The sequence below is a fragment of the Squalius cephalus genome (assembly GCF_949319135.1).
Source record: "Squalius cephalus genome assembly, chromosome: 22".
NCBI lineage: Eukaryota > Metazoa > Chordata > Actinopteri > Cypriniformes > Leuciscidae > Squalius > Squalius cephalus.
This window is the reverse complement of record NC_137143.1, coordinates 5,584,127-5,600,183: the sequence shown is the minus strand read 5'-3', so window position 1 is coordinate 5,600,183 and position 16,057 is coordinate 5,584,127. Positions and strand designations below refer to the sequence as shown.

The following is a 16,057-nucleotide window of genomic DNA, read 5'->3' as shown; positions in this document are numbered from 1 at the left end:
ATGGCTGCAATAAGCTTTGTTTATTGCCAACTGGCAACCCAGGAGTGTCGAAATTATTACTACTGGGTAAATTGGCAGTGGGCGGGATCACATAGACCAAAACAAAAACAGACAATCTGACATGGAACACACATTTCGAAAATGAATAACAGGCTGTAGCATTGTTTTTGAAGAAACAAGCATGTGAACTTAGCATGTTTCCTAAATGTCTGCAAACATATTATGGTATTTTTTAATGCTCAAGTAGAGTCGAAAAAATTACATACAGCACCTTTAAAGTGGCAGATGACATAACTGCAGTGCACGTTTATAATAAACAGAACTTTATTGTTATAGATTTAATTATAGTTATTGTTTTTGGTGTGAATAGGCCTTTACTATAAATTGTGTATAATTACATGCAACTAACCCTATAACACCCTAATCCTAACCATATAGTAAGTACATGTAGTTAAGTATTATTACTCAGGACTTAAATGTATACTTAATTACACTGTAACACAGACACCTTAAAATCAATTGTAACCCTTTATTTTAAGGTGTTTGTGTTACAGTGTAATTACACACATTAATTAACATGTATTTTAACATGTGTAAAATGTTTGTAATTAGGCATAATTTACTATTACTATAGTAAGTACAAGTTATACAAACTAACAAGGGCACTATAAAATAAAGTGTTACAGAGAAACTATTGTTTAGTTTATCCAAACAGAACTCAAAATAAATTTCAAAGATTCCACACTGTGAACTTCGCTAACTTTGGCAAATCCAGACTAGTTGTTTTCCAGTTTGGCCATCTGACAGAAGATCTGAGCAGATCCAGTCTGTGCGGCTGAATCATAAATTCCCCAGAGATTCCAGTATGATGGTAGTCACAGTTACCTTAAGAATGTAGAAGCCATGGTGTATATATAGCACATACCTGCAAGTATGGAATGCTGTATAACGCTGAACTTTAATGGTTCAACTAACCCTCAACCAAACCCTAATCCAACCCTAACCCAAGAGTAAGTATATGTTGTTAATTAATATTACTCAGAATTTAAATATATAATTACATTCTAACAATGACACTTTAAAATAAAGTGTAACCGAAACTTTTTCTAAACTATAATAACCCTGCTTGAAAAGTGCAAAGTACTTGCACTCGCTCCTCAATCTGTCCCAGGGTGCCCTGTGTTCTGGTGTTCACAGTAAGGTCACTGAACACGTCTTCCCTTGAGGACGCCCTGTCGGATTCACAGTGACATAATCTGGACATCTTACACAACGCTGACATCACAATCCTGCTGTATCATCTCTGTGGGTGACAAAGACCGCGGGACTGTCCCTGCAGTAGATTACTGTGAATTGCTTTGAACAAAAAACCATTTGTTCAAAAAAAAAATAACAACAGCTAATTTGTTCCGTTAGGATATAAAGTTGTCCCACAAGGGCATTTGAGACAATAAAGACTTAAGCTGTTCAAAAACCTAGAGCTGTCTCGCTGTCTATGCACTACATTGGCAGCTTTCTCAGCCTTCTCAGGCAGCATACTAACTGAAACCGAACCTCATACATGATGCTTTTAAATGATCACCATAAGGCCGGTGACACACTGGATGCGTGGCGTAAGCGTCTCAGCTGCGTGGCGTGTCCGTTTTTATTTCGGCTCCCATGTTAACAGGTTAGAGCTTGCACACTGCTTGCGTGACACGCGCGTCTCAGGTGCGGCTCGAGCCGCGCGGTAAACGCGTGCATGCTAGAAATAGAACCGACGCCTATTTTTCACGCGACACGCAAGCGTCTTGGAAGCGTTTCCAGGCAAAATTGAATAGGAAAATATGTTTATATGACATTTTGACACGAATACATATTAATAAATGTCATTTTGATGTTTGAAAGTGTCTAGGGTTTGACATAAATGCAAATATAAATGCAATTTAAAAAAATATTATCGATTTTCAAATACTGCACCTGTCAATACAGAACGAAATATTCTATAGTCTATATTGCCGTCAACACTGCCGACGTTGTCTTTGCTGCTATATATTTATGTTTAACATGAAGTATAGGCCTTCCACAGCTCTCTCCCCATGTGTCAAATATATCACCAATATGTCACCTAGCAGCAGCAGCGCCGCGTCAGACACGCGTCTGGTGTGCAAAGACATGGAAAACGCGACGCAGCCGCCACGCAGCTGACACGCAACAGAAACGCCACGCTCACGCCACGCATCCAGTGTGTCACCGGCCTAAGACTCAATTCCTAATTGATACGAGTAGAGTTTGACGTTAGTATGTTGCTAAGCTAATGACACAACAGATGCTTTTCATTTTTTTTTTTTTTGGGATGTCATTTTTTGTCAAAATGTCATAAATTCTTTAATTATTTAGTCAGTTAAACTCCACCCCCTTTTCACAACTGACTGCAAGCACGTTCAGATCAGACTCCACCCACTTTACAAACGATGGACAGAACCAATTCCCTGCCCTACAATCTTTTTCTTTTCTGAAAATCCGTTTCATTCGGGATATCCTTTAAACGCATTGGGACATCATTCACTACCCTCCTCTTAAATCAGTTTTTTAAAGTTAGACATCAACCTTCTTGGTCTTCCTCAATCAATAAATACACTGTTACACACCTCGGGTCGTTAGCAACCCTATACAATTTTTACAAAAAATGAATGGGGAACAGGCATTCTTTTATATATTTTTTTTCTTGTCATATTGTTTATAATGAATTGATTGAGGAAGACCAAGAAGGTTGATGTCAAACTTTAAAAAACTGATTTAAGAGGAGGGTAGTAATTTAACCTTGAGGTACCTTACAAGGTGACAAAATGTTGCTGCCTACCTTTTGCAACAGTCATCACATTAAAACCTATGATTCATTAAATTGCTGTCTAAGTAGGGCAGCTCATTAGGTAGTCAAATAAATGAATGAGGATGCATGCGATTCTTTAATACCCCAGTTTTTCACGTAGTGTAACATAACAACACTTCTGGGTTTCTAAGTCAGAACGTAGGCTCACTATTGGCCAATGCAGGTCATGTGTGTGACGCTGGCTAATAGTGAGCCTACGTTCTGACGTACAACCCAGAAGCGCTGCGCTGTTACACTACGTGAACTCACTCAGAGGTCCACACAAAGAAAATCAATAGTTGAATAAAGTCGTTATTTTTGTTGTTTTTTTGCACACAAAAAGTGTTCTCGTCGCTTGATAAACTTATGGTTGAGCCACTGTAGTCACTTGGACTATTTTAAACATTGTCTTCACTAACTTTCTGGGCTGGCAAGTTTCAATTACTTGGAGGAGTGAGCCAGCTCTCAGATTTAATTAAAAATATCTTAATTTGTGTTCTGAAGATGAATGAAAGTCTTATGGGGTTGCAACAACATGAGGGTGAGTAATTACTGACAGAATTTTCATTTTTGGGTGAACTAACCCTTTAAGTCTAAGACCATTTCACTGGTGCCAGCAGCATTGTTGAGAAATGTGACTTTCCAGCAGACTGTGACTTCCTCATTCACACGTTGCCTCAAATATCTCTGTGAACGCTGTGCCTCTTTGCCTGTGGTAACCCAGGCAACCCAGCCACTAAAAATAGCGTCGGCTGCTCCGGCTTCAGTCATTCCCACAGAGCTTTATGATTCCAGCGGTTTAAACATTAGAATCTTAACACACACACACACACACACAAATCACTTGCTGTCCTCTCTCCCTGAGATAACATGGCTGTTACATATAGATGAAGACCTTCATGGACTTTACAACTCTGGGCCACAGTGTTCATACAGCTAGGGCGTGATATTTCATGTGTGTGTGTGTGTGTGTATGTCATATACATCTGTAAGTGAATTAAAACAGCTGTTACAATGACTCACTTGTGGAGCACAGCGATCTCATTTTCAATGCTGTTTTCTTTCCCCTCCAGAGCTTTTTTCGGGATGCACTTAATCGCCACTAGTTTTCTCGTCCTCTTCTCCTCTGCGAGCACCACCTCAGAGAAAGCCCCTCTGTAAGACAAAATCCATATAACCAATCAGAATACAGTAAAACCAGGGGTCAACAGACCATTAGGGGTCCATCAGATATACAAAATATTTAGACTATAAATAGCACACACATTTCATAGCATTTCTAACTATGGTACATAAATGAACGTTAAAAAATGATCTAAGTATGTAATTAATGTAATAATGTTTTAAAAGTTTTTTAGAAAATCTAGCTTTTTTATATTGGGTTGTTTGGGTTATCTGAGAGTCTGGTTGGGGGTTTCTGGCCGTACTGTTATTGTAAAAAAAAACGTTGCAATAAGGTTCATAAGTTAACCTTAGTTAACTACATTAGTCAGCATTAACTAATAATAAACTGTACTTATACAGCATTTGTTAATCTTTGTTAATGTTATTTTCAACATTTGCTAATACTGAATGAATGACTGTATTTTTATTAACTAATGTTAACAAAGATTAACAAAAACAGTAACAAATCTATTGCTCTTGGTTAGTTCATGTTAGGTAATATTAACTGTTACTAAATTAACCTTATTGTAAAGTGTTACCAAGATTTTTGATAATTGAAACATAAATTCAATTAAATATCCATATTGCATTTCATTTAAAAACGTAAAAAAAAAAAAAAATTAAATGTTAAATGTTTCACTGACAACTAACTGAAATAGATAAGTTAAAGTACCAAAATTGTATATTTATATTAAGTGTATTTAACTACTATGTAACAACATTTAAAGTAATCATTTTATTAATTTATTGTGTACATATATGTTTTTATATTAAACTTTAACCCACCCTTAAACCTAGGCATACCACCAGACCTGTCCCTAACCTTACCCGTATCCCACCTCAATAGCAGCACAAGTGTTTTTCAATACAACACAATAAGTGCATTGTACCTAATTATTTCTTTATTTTTTGATGTTAGTGCATAGTTAAAGACAAAATAAATAAAAATCAATTAAAGTTACATAGGAATATATTAAAAAATAAAAGAAAATGTAAAAAAGCTCATTCAAAATATTAATATATACTATAATATTATATAAGTAGTACTAAAATATCATTAGTTCCTGGGTCAGAAAAAGTTGGCAGCCACTATCTAAAACAACGGCAAAATTCCTAAAATTGTTGGCAGGATTAACATCATGCTGGGACAGCATTCCTGTCATTTCACTAGTAATTTGATCGACAAATACAGTGCAAGTCACAGATGGGTTGAATGTTGACATGTTCTCAAACAGACTTGTCTTAACAAGAGCTAACCACACACAACATGGTATAATGGCAAGCAATAAAAGCTCTTCCATGTAAATTTGAGTTCTTATCTCCAACTGTGAAATGCGACAACAATATTTAGTTTCTGAGGCCTTGCCCACAGAGAAATCTCACTGCACATGACCGCTGCACATAGCTCCACATTAAGCAGCCACTATAGTGGACCAGTGAAAGCAGGAAAACAGGAAGCAGATGTTAACTTCTTCTGAAAGGATAACAGCACAGGCAGCGAGCTCTCTAGAAGAGATTAAAGGGATAGTTCAGCCAAAAAAGAAAACTTTGTCGTAATTTAATCATCCTCATGTACGAGTTTGGTTAATCTTCGAAACAGTCATTTTAAATGAAACCTGAGAGGTTTACGTCCAGGTAATCAAACCTAAGAAGGTCCAAAGGTCATAAAGGTGTCATAAAACAAATCCATATAAATCAAGTGTTTTAACCGTGAAGAGATACGTTCACTTTATATGATGAATAGATTTCATTTAGGCTTTTATTCACATAAGTAACTTTGCAATATGTCAACTAGCAGTCATTAGAGTATTAGTAGACTGTCAGTAGATGTAGCTGCAAAGTTACTTCTAGTCAGTAGAAAGTCTGTTGGGAGCATCAAAATAAAGTGTTAGCAGATATTAAGCAGACAGTCTACTAATACTCTAATGACTGCTAGTTGATATGTAGTTGCAAAGTTACTTATAGTTAGTAGAATGTCTAAAGTGGACCATCGAAATTGAAAGTGTTACCCAATAGTGTCATTATTCAGTTCAGTGTTGATTCAATTAAGTTCAATAACTGTGTAAAGTTCATCAATTATGAAATGAGATCAATTCATCTATAAGAAGCTCTACAGAAGACAACAGTGTCGTTATTCATCTCGAGTCAACTGTGAAACACTCATCCGATAGTGTCAGTGCAATCAAACCGATGATATTACTGAACTTTTAAACCCCAACTAAAAGGTATGAAAAATGATTTACTGAGTGTCGATTCAACTTCGGTTGTTTCAGTTGGCTTTATACCACTGCACACAGAGATCCAGTCACAAGACATAATGCACAGAGGATCTGTGATCAGGCCTAAAAGCTCTGATATCATCAGCAAACCACCCAGCCTGTTCAATATTTGAGAATGGAATGAAGATTAAGAGCAAACTCATTATTAAACAGGATGTGATTATCGCTCCTCAGCGGCACAGATCCGGCCAGGCAACCTTATCCCAGAGAGCTCATGGAGGACAAACACTGATATGATGCATAGTTAAGCCGGCACACGTACGCGTGTCCTCGGCACATGACCAGAGGACAGGGGAAGACTGTGGGCTAAACCGCTGACGCTGACCCTGAGAGGACACACGCACAACATATCCCATCAGCCCATGCACTCGCTCGAGTACAGCAATGCCACACTAGTGCTCACACACAACTGAACATGGCACACAGATATTGGCATGACAAGCGTAAAACAGCAAACAGTGCATATGTCGGACATCTTTGTTTCAGTCATGCAACCTCATCAAACTCAATATGGTTCGACAACTGGAATCAGTCGCTCTACTGTAAGGAAATGCACACGAATAACACATGAAGGCAGGGCCTAAAATGAACACTCGCCAAACGCCAAATGAGAGTTAAAATCGGTGTTGGTGAGTATATGAGTCAATTGCCATTTGGCCAGTAACAATTTTATGAATTCTAACAATGCAAAATTGTGAGAACATGAAAGTCAAGTCAAGTCAAGTCCAGTCAAGTCAAGTCATCTTCATTTATATAGCGCTTTTAACTATGTAGATTGTTTCAAAGCAGCTTTACAGAGATAAACTTATAATTTAAGTTAACAGAGATTGTTTTGGCTTTATAGCGGTTCTTTAATAAAGTTATTTTCCAGCTAAAGTTAGTCAACAAAGTCAACAAATGTGAACGACGCTCGGAACAGTTGTTATCAGTTTTAATGCCCATAACTAGGGCTGGGCGATTTTCACGTTTTTTTAGATGAATTCGAATTTAATGTTTTGCCACGATTTTATTATTTTTAAATCGAGAAATTGTGGTTTTGAATGAAAATGTTAGCAAATGTTACAATTAGACATGTTGATAATTCAGCTTTGAAGACAAGAAAATGATCCGACCACATGATGAACACATCGCTAGTCTTAAGCGGATGTTCACTGAGAAATGTGTTATTGCTTTGAAAAAAATAAGACGCGGACAGTGGAATGGGAAAAAAGTGAAGTTATTAGATGCGAGTTAAACCTTTTTTAACTTGAGTGCCACATTTTTAGAATTCAGTTTCATGGGTGAGTCGCTGCAAAAGACGCGAGACACGAGTGCAACAGCCAAACACTTCCGCCAAACATAAAAACAATAGGTCAAATATAGGAATTTAGAAATTCAATATCGTCCAAATTTTCTTATCGGGCCGATAACGATAACATTAAAAATGAACATATCGGTGGCAGATATATGTTAATTTTTTATGTTATTCGTTAACCATTAAATTTAAGTCCTATTCCTATTGAATTGCTTGAAATATGATTGAAATCACTTCAAAAAAGGAAAATACAGTTAAGTGAAACATGTGCAGCGCAAGTCTGTCATACAGGCTACATAAAATTATAAATGAGAACATTATAATTGTGTGCTTGGGACATGGATTATAATGGTGAGATTTTTGTTTTTGTAATCAGGCTCTCTAAATTTATATAAAAATTTGGATTTAGATTTATCGGCCAATACATTGGTTATCAGCTTTCAAATATAAAGAATTATCGGTTATCGGTCTCGGACAAAATTTTCATATAATTGCATCCATAGTAAAATAGCGCAATGGAATGCAAAAACCTGTAAGAACTACTACTGTATGTGTGATATCTCATGTTTGCATGATGGTGACAGGCTGAAAGGTGCTGTTATTTTCAGTTTTCAGTTTCAATTTCAGTTATTTTTCAGTAATTTGCTGTTTATAATAGCCTAATACTGCTGTTATTTATTGCAATTACTTTTTGGCTAAGAAATATTTAGCGTTTTATTTTATTTTATATTATTTCTGAGTATATAGGATATGTTTAAGATACGTTTGTACAATATTTGCCTTTTATATTTCATGTATATTTTATACATTTACACCATGCTGATCACTTCAGGTGTGGTCCACTTGGAATAGAACATTTTTAACCGGATGGTTAATGAAGAGAATGTTACTTGAATCATATTGTAGTTACGTTTTTAAGTTGACTAGTTAAACAATAAAAAAATCAATTGCTCTGAAAAAAAAAAAAAAAAATTCGAGATTTTATTTTTTGGGCATATCGCCCAGCCCTAGACATAGCATGAAAATAATTATCACCTTATTGGGATTATCAATTATTATTTAGTGTGTTGCCTGCTACACAGTTTCTAGGTTATTGCAAGGAGGTTGCTTACTAGTCCAAGTCAAAAGAGCCTGTAAGTATGATTATTAGTATTAGTGATCCTTGCCTTCAGTTAGAGCAACAGTTCAGAGCTGGGGAACTGGGGCAGAGCAGCACATTCCTCTCCGGTCAGAGACACAAGAGGACGGCCATCTGCTGGAACCAGGGGATGTGGACTAGATTACAACACAGGCTGTGTCTGTTGTGGCTTCCTCATTATATTTCCCGAAATACAGAGAGGACAGAGAGAGGGACACTGGGGGCAGAGATGGACTCCAAAACATGATCTGGAATTATAACTTCATGCCTGAAAGAATGTCATTTTGATTAACGCTAAACCCAATTCATTATTGACTGTCAGCTGCACTTTTCATTATTGGAAAAATAAGCCAGTTTATTTTAGTCATTTGTTCACCAAGCTTGTCACAATGCACTCTTGAATTGAATTATGTTTCTGAGTACCATTAGGAACAATCATTGACATCGTGATAATGTTAATAATACTGTCACATTATCTATCCTTTATCTTTTCCTTCAGTCCATTAAGCATTCTTTCCCATTAACAACACTTTCTATCTCTCTCTCCTTCTTTCTCATGTACCATTAAAAACACACATTTGCTTGGTTTGGCCGCTGGAGAAATTGTGGTTTCCCTGAGAGGAAACAAGAGGTCAGGAGCAATGCAGAGGGGAGAGCGACTTCCAGTCTGTTACATGACTCTCACATCTCACTTTAGGAGAGAAAGCCTTCTCGGAAAGACATTTTAAAGGAATAGTTCAATAACACGGCAACCGTCAGAACTGTATCAGTCCAATTAGTTCAGATCATTTTTTTAACCAATTCTGTGAATAAGATTTTCACAAAGTAATCATATGGCTAATTGTATGATACATTTACGGTGCTTTGGTGTCCTTCTGGAAATGTAATGGCCCTTCATGTTCTTCACTTAGGGGTAAAAAGAAAGACCTGAGCAGTGATGTGCTGTTAGCGAACATCCTGTTTAGATGAATATGCAAATATATGTGATTTCCTCTCAATAACAAAATAAACAACAAAAATGACAGCGTGAGAAAACAGCAGTTAAGAAAGCATCTGATCACAGTGACGTGGATGTTTGCACTAGTTCTGCAATGAGGCACTCCAGTGAAGTCACATCATGTTTATTTATATATTACTTTATACAACAAATTGCTTTAAAGCAAGCAGCTTTACAGTATTAAACATGAAAAAACAGTGTCAGTGTCACTTTCATTTAGAATTATAACTTAAAATTTACTTTTTAGTGTGTTCATGTATTTGCTCGTGCCTGACCTCGATGGACTGAACAGAAGAAAGAAAACGGAGAAGATTTTCATGTCAAAGGAGGCGGAGCCACAGAGCACATCTACCTATCACGAAATCCCCATGGACCAATGGTAGTTTGAAGGTGTTTACTAGAGAGATCAAAATATTCCTTCGGAAAGCTCCAAATGAACTTTGTCTTGGCCTGATTTTTTTTCAAAATGACATCATACAACTTTGTACTTTGTTCGCTTGAAGTATATCAGGGAATTATGGGCCAGATTTACTAACAGCGTGCGCCAGCGCAAATAGTTTTTTAATGCCAAAAAGTTATGTCAAGATTTCCTAAAAATTAGCACTGAAAATGCGTGGACAGGGTTACTTTTGCGGCTGACCTTATTGCATATGCATTTGTTGGACACAAAATTGATGGGATTAGAGTATTTAAATGAATCATGTAATGGGATTTACTAAGGTTTGCGCTAGTCAATTTACTGGTGTTTTCGCCATTTTTTACCGCCCAAAAAAAGCATGTCTTAAACCAGACACTAATGTGCACTGCTCTTGTTAGATTGTGTTGGTCATTATGGAAATGATCCGGCTACGTCTGTGTTCTTTAATTTGTGTGTCGTCAGTAGATCAAGCGCAGAACTTTCCACTTCCATCTGTGCTTTTTTGGAATTGCACGTTCATGCTAACTTGCCCTGTTTAGTAAATCTGGCCCTAAAGCTTCCTTTTTGTTTTAATTGTATGGAAAAGAGTAACCACTATTAAAGATTTCTTCATCTGAGTTAATTTTTGGGTGAACTAATTCTAAGTCATGTAAGGAATAATTGATGACAGGCTGTTGAATTATGGAAAAATAATGCACACCCGAGGTGGTAATGTTACACCTCGGATGTTAATTATTTTTCAATAATTCAATGCCCGGAATTAATTATTCCGCTTATACTATGGTACATTGTTCAGATGATGTATTTCCAGAAGTTTGTCAGTTTTTGTCCTTAAAACGCTCTTGTGTGTAGGACAAAGTTCTTACGCATTAAATCCCAAGCCTCCGTTTCTAATTAAAAAAACGTTATTTTAGAGCTAGTAACGGAGGTTTGAGCCGCTGATAACAGACTAATGCAGTTATTAGGTAGAGAGAGAGAGAGAGAGAGAGAGAGAGAGAGAGAGAGAGAGAGAGAGAGAGAGAGAGAGAGAGAGAGAGAGAGAGAGAGAGAGAGAGAGAGAGAGAGAGAGAGAGAGAGATTAAGCTTGTTTGAATTACCGGAGTGCGTTTCTCAACAGTGTTCGGCAGCAGCGTCTCTACTAATAGTGAATGTTTATTTGCTTCAAGAACACAGCCGTTTTACATCGCTAGTGAGAAATGTCTTGTAGCTTTTAAGTTGTTAAACTCTTTTACTGATAAAATCGCTTTGACAACACGTTTCTGTGCGAGTGTGTTTCTGCACCATATGTGCGTGCATTTGAGTGGAAGAGACATCTGCGCCTGCGCATCCATGCATCCTAGCATCCTAGCATGGATAAGAGCAGGGAGAGCACAATAACCCCCCTTAGGGTAACAGAACAGAACCAACATGAATGTATTGCAGATATCAATTCATTTTAATGTACAACATAATTAGAGAATTTTAGTCTGATTCAAGGGGAATCAGAATGCCAAATACTGAGTGACGAAAGGAGGAGGTGGGGATGGAGGAGGGTAATTCGCTCCTGAGAAACGTGATAGCTGCTGATAATACTGAAGGAGCTTATTTATGAATACTAGGCGTCGTATTCCTATAGGTAGACGTGGATCAGCTGAGAGTCAGCTGATGCGAGCTTGACTAACGTGACCAGCCAGAACTGACGCTATGCTTGATTTTTATCCTATTATATACTATATTTATTTGCTTGGTCAGTGTCGTTGTGGGTTTTGGTTCTTTTGCTGTTGTCGGCTGTGAGGACCTTTAAAATCATTTGGCGAAGTGATATGGACATGTAATGCGGTCAAGAAGTGCCTGGAACAACTTTAGCCGTGCGTTTCCTTGAAAATAATCACACACCTTAGAACATTCATCAACCAATCAGATTCAAGCATTCAACCACCCCGTAGTATAATTGAAATTAGAGCACTGAGGCAAACAAATTACACGGGGTGTGACATTCTTTAGAAAACTATTAATTCAAACTAATTAAATACCACAAACAATTTAATAATTAATCTCTCAAGAGACCGACACCACATGACATCTTTCTTCCTGAGGCAGTGCTCAGCCTAAATTCAGGTTAGTGCAGGTCCCACAGACTCGACACGGAACCGTCATTTCTGCGGACTGCATTATGTAACGTTCCCTAAAATAAACAAAAAGCAGGTGCAGCTCATGTGCTGGAGGCCAGACTGAGACCGAGCTGTGTGAATCGAGTCAGACGGCCCAGTGTCTCTGGACGGATGCAATATATCTCAGCTTAACTCAGGCTACGCTTAATAGCTGCCTTATCAGCTGATCTGAGAACAGCATTGTGTATTATACATTTTAACATCATAATCTGGATTTGGACTAGGCAGACTGATCCAAAACATGCCATATTGGTGAACTGGTTCTTTACCGCATTTTTGGGTGAACAAATTATTTATAGTACAGTACAAGTAGGGACTTCCTGCATAAACATGTTTGCTTGTAAAATGCATTTATTCTTAACCATGTTTACAATACCAAACACTGTATTTGCTAGAAAAAAAAAAATTTTTCATTAAATATTAGGTTTTCTTTAACAAATGGCCTGTTTCACTGTCCACACCGCAAAAGAGTGATCCATTTTCAATTTGAGCAAGATTTTATATTTGCTAAAAATATGAATATTTTTCCTTAAATGGTCAATTTTATTTATATGTTTTTATTTAAATATTTTAGTTATGTTCTTGTATTTTATGTTATTGTAGTATTTATTAACATTTATAATTATCTTTTCTTTATATGCAAGTTTTAGTCATGTTGTTATATGCTTTTGTCATTTTTATTATTTTTTGTTTGTTAAATTATTTCTACTTGGCCTTAATTTATTTCATTTCAGTTTTAGTCATTTTAGTACCTATTAATTTTTAGTTAGTTGCAAAAATATTTTTTTTTTTAACGTTTTTGTCTAATATTTATATTATTATTTTATTTCAGCTTCATTTTAATTATGGCTGTCAAATAGATTAATCGCATCAAGCATAAAAACTTTTGTTTCTATATGTGTTTATATATATATATTTATATACACACATATTATATAAACATTTTTAATAGTTAGTTAACAATAAAAACATTATTTACAAAAAGAAAATTTGCAACAAGATGGAAATCATACAGCTGTAACGTAACTCCAATTCATAAACACACTTTTGTTGGAAATTGGCTAAATACGATGCACACAATTACTGATTGGTTTGTGCACTATCCATCAAGTTAGCATAGAGGTGCTATGGGAACTTCTAAGCAGACGCCTGTTAAGTTTTGTCTCTATATATCCTAGACTCTTCGAAAACATAAAGCTAAAAGTGGTCAGAAAATCCAGAAGAACGATGTAATGAAATGCTATAGACGTCTATCTCATTCCCTTGAGTTACTGTGACAGTGTCGCTATACGTTTCTGGCACACAGATGATGGGAACAGTTCCACTAGGCGTGTGATTCAGAGAAGAGCACTTATAATGTGGTCGATCAGGGTCGCGCACAAACATGCACAAACAGCAGCACTGATTGATCTCCTGGGATATTTCTGTTTCCAAAGCAGGAGTTGCGACCTCACACCTGGCCGTCGGCCGAGCCCGGAGGATAGCCTGCAGACAATACCACTCAACATGACCAGACAATATCTGTGATGACTAGACTACAAGACTAGAGAGATGTGGCACACTAACAGCCAATTCCAAATGCTATTTATACCCTGTGGAAAAGAGAACACTGTTTGTATAGGGACCCTTCAGAGAGGTTCACTTCCACATGGCCTTTAATGAAGTGATCGTCCGAATTTCATTATTTGAGATAACATTACCTATATATTGGATATTTTTTTGCCACAAAATTTTGTTTTATCATAACATGATGTGAGTAATGATACCTTGCAAAGGTTTTGGCTTTCAAAACCCTCATTACTAATCTCAAAAATATTCCGAATTTTTGACATTTTCAGGTTTTTGTAAACCACATTTGTTATATTTACAACAGTCAATCAAAAAAAAGTAACTTTACTATTCAAAATAAAGTCGTAATGACTTATACGTACAAACTAGCGAGCTACCTTTCACTGTAAACAATTATTTGCATGATTTGTTATCACAACTTTTTATCTTTTGTCAATTCAACTTAAATATATTGTGGTTCAGATAACATAATATTTTGAGCTAAACCAATCTCCTTCATAGTATTAACTCAAAATTTTAATTTCATTGAACTCAAAATTTTAAGGCAAAATTTTAACTTTTTTAAGTTAAAAAGCAGTTTAAGTTGAAGGCCAGTTTAAGTTTAATTGCATTACAGTGTTTTTCTATTGTTTTCCCATGTAAATATGCGATAGATTGACGTGTTTGAACACTGTGCGTGCATTTTGCGTCTTTTGCGGCACCTTGCACATGTGTTCTACGAAAAAAAATGTGTCTCTAGACCTTGTTTTTTCACAGTTCTTAAAATAGGGGCCTAAAAACAAGATGTAGTGGGTGGGATGTGCATGGCTGATATGAAGAACACACTCTAGTCTCTGCAAATCATCACTTGCAGTGAGAAAAACAAGAGTAGAAACATCTTTCCTGTGAAAAGGGGGTTGGGGGGGGGGGGTGACAAGCGACAGCAATCAGGAGATTAACCTTTCATTCCAGGCATAAACGCGGCAGAAGACACACCTCGATTGTGTTTGTGGGTGTGTATATGCTTGCAAATGTGTGTGTGTGTGTGTTTGTGTGTGTGTGTGCAAAAGGATTGGTGATTGAATAATAAATGCACAGGGACACCTCATGGTGTTTACCAGCCTGGTAGAAACACCTGCTCTCCCACACATACACACACACACACACTTACTTTCAGTTACCGTCCACACCTCCACTAGAACATAACAAACAATTAAAACCCAGACAGTGCAATCTGTTTTTGAAAAAAGGTAAATAACAAAGTGTTCATGCGACACAATCGAAGACTTAAAGGGATAAGTCTCTTCCAAGCTTTATAATAGCAGTGAATGGCCGTTTCTGTTTTGAAGTGGCCGGAAGCTAGTTATTTTACTTTATAAAGTTTTAAATATGGACATTTTTCTAACACAAACGCATCGCTTCGCTTCAAAAGGCCTTTATTAACCCCCCGATGTCGTGTGGAGTATTTTTATGATGGATAGATGCACTTTTATGGACTTCAAAACAGAAACGGCCATTCACTGCCATTATAAAGCTTGGAAGAGCCAGGACATTTTTTAATATAACTCTGACTGTATTCGTCTGAAAGAAGAATGTCATATGCACCTATGACTTGAGTAAATCATGGGCTAATTTTCATTTTTAGGTGAACTATCCCTTTAATTTTTTCTCTCTTTACAGAGAAAAACAAACATCAAACATCAATGTCAAATTACCATTAATCCCAAGCATGTGGCTTTCACTTTAAATATTTGCGCTGCCACCTAAACTGCTCTGACAACACTCTGGATGACACGCCATGCTCATCTCGTCTTGGGTTAAACCAACACTCACAACAGCCTGTAACTGCATCTGCTAATAAGCAGCTAATGGAAATTCAACATGCCCTAGTGTGCTTCACATCAATGAAAGGGAAACCATTAAATCGCTATGGCAACTCAGCAGTGATTTGGTTCAGCTCAGTGCCTTTTCTGAGGGATTATGGGTTCTTCATAATCAAATCAAGTATACCTGGAGGAAACGGTGCCTCATAACTGGGTATCCCAGAACCGACACATTCTGCTGTTAAACAGGATAATGTTACAGTATTGCAAAACGAAGCGAAAACAAGCATCATTATTACTATTGCTCATAGTGTAAGGAATTTGAACAATCCCCTAACTAAGTACATTGTGGCTTATTGAGTGATCTTTGAATTTTATGTTTCTGTGGCTATTCA

The 16,057-nt window shown here is 36.8% G+C and overlaps 1 protein-coding gene across 2 annotated transcripts in view; it reads right to left on the bottom strand.

Moving 5' to 3' along the window:
- The window catches only part of camk1b (calcium/calmodulin-dependent protein kinase Ib), a 58,772-nt gene that overhangs the window by 21,793 nt on the left and 20,922 nt on the right, over positions 1–16,057 (bottom strand). For both annotated transcript variants that reach the window (XM_079857648.1, XM_079857647.1), the window contains exon 3: positions 3,875–4,006. In XM_079857648.1, coding sequence (XP_079713774.1) covers positions 3,875–4,006 — 132 coding nt within the window. The remainder of the gene's footprint in view (positions 1–3,874; positions 4,007–16,057) is intronic.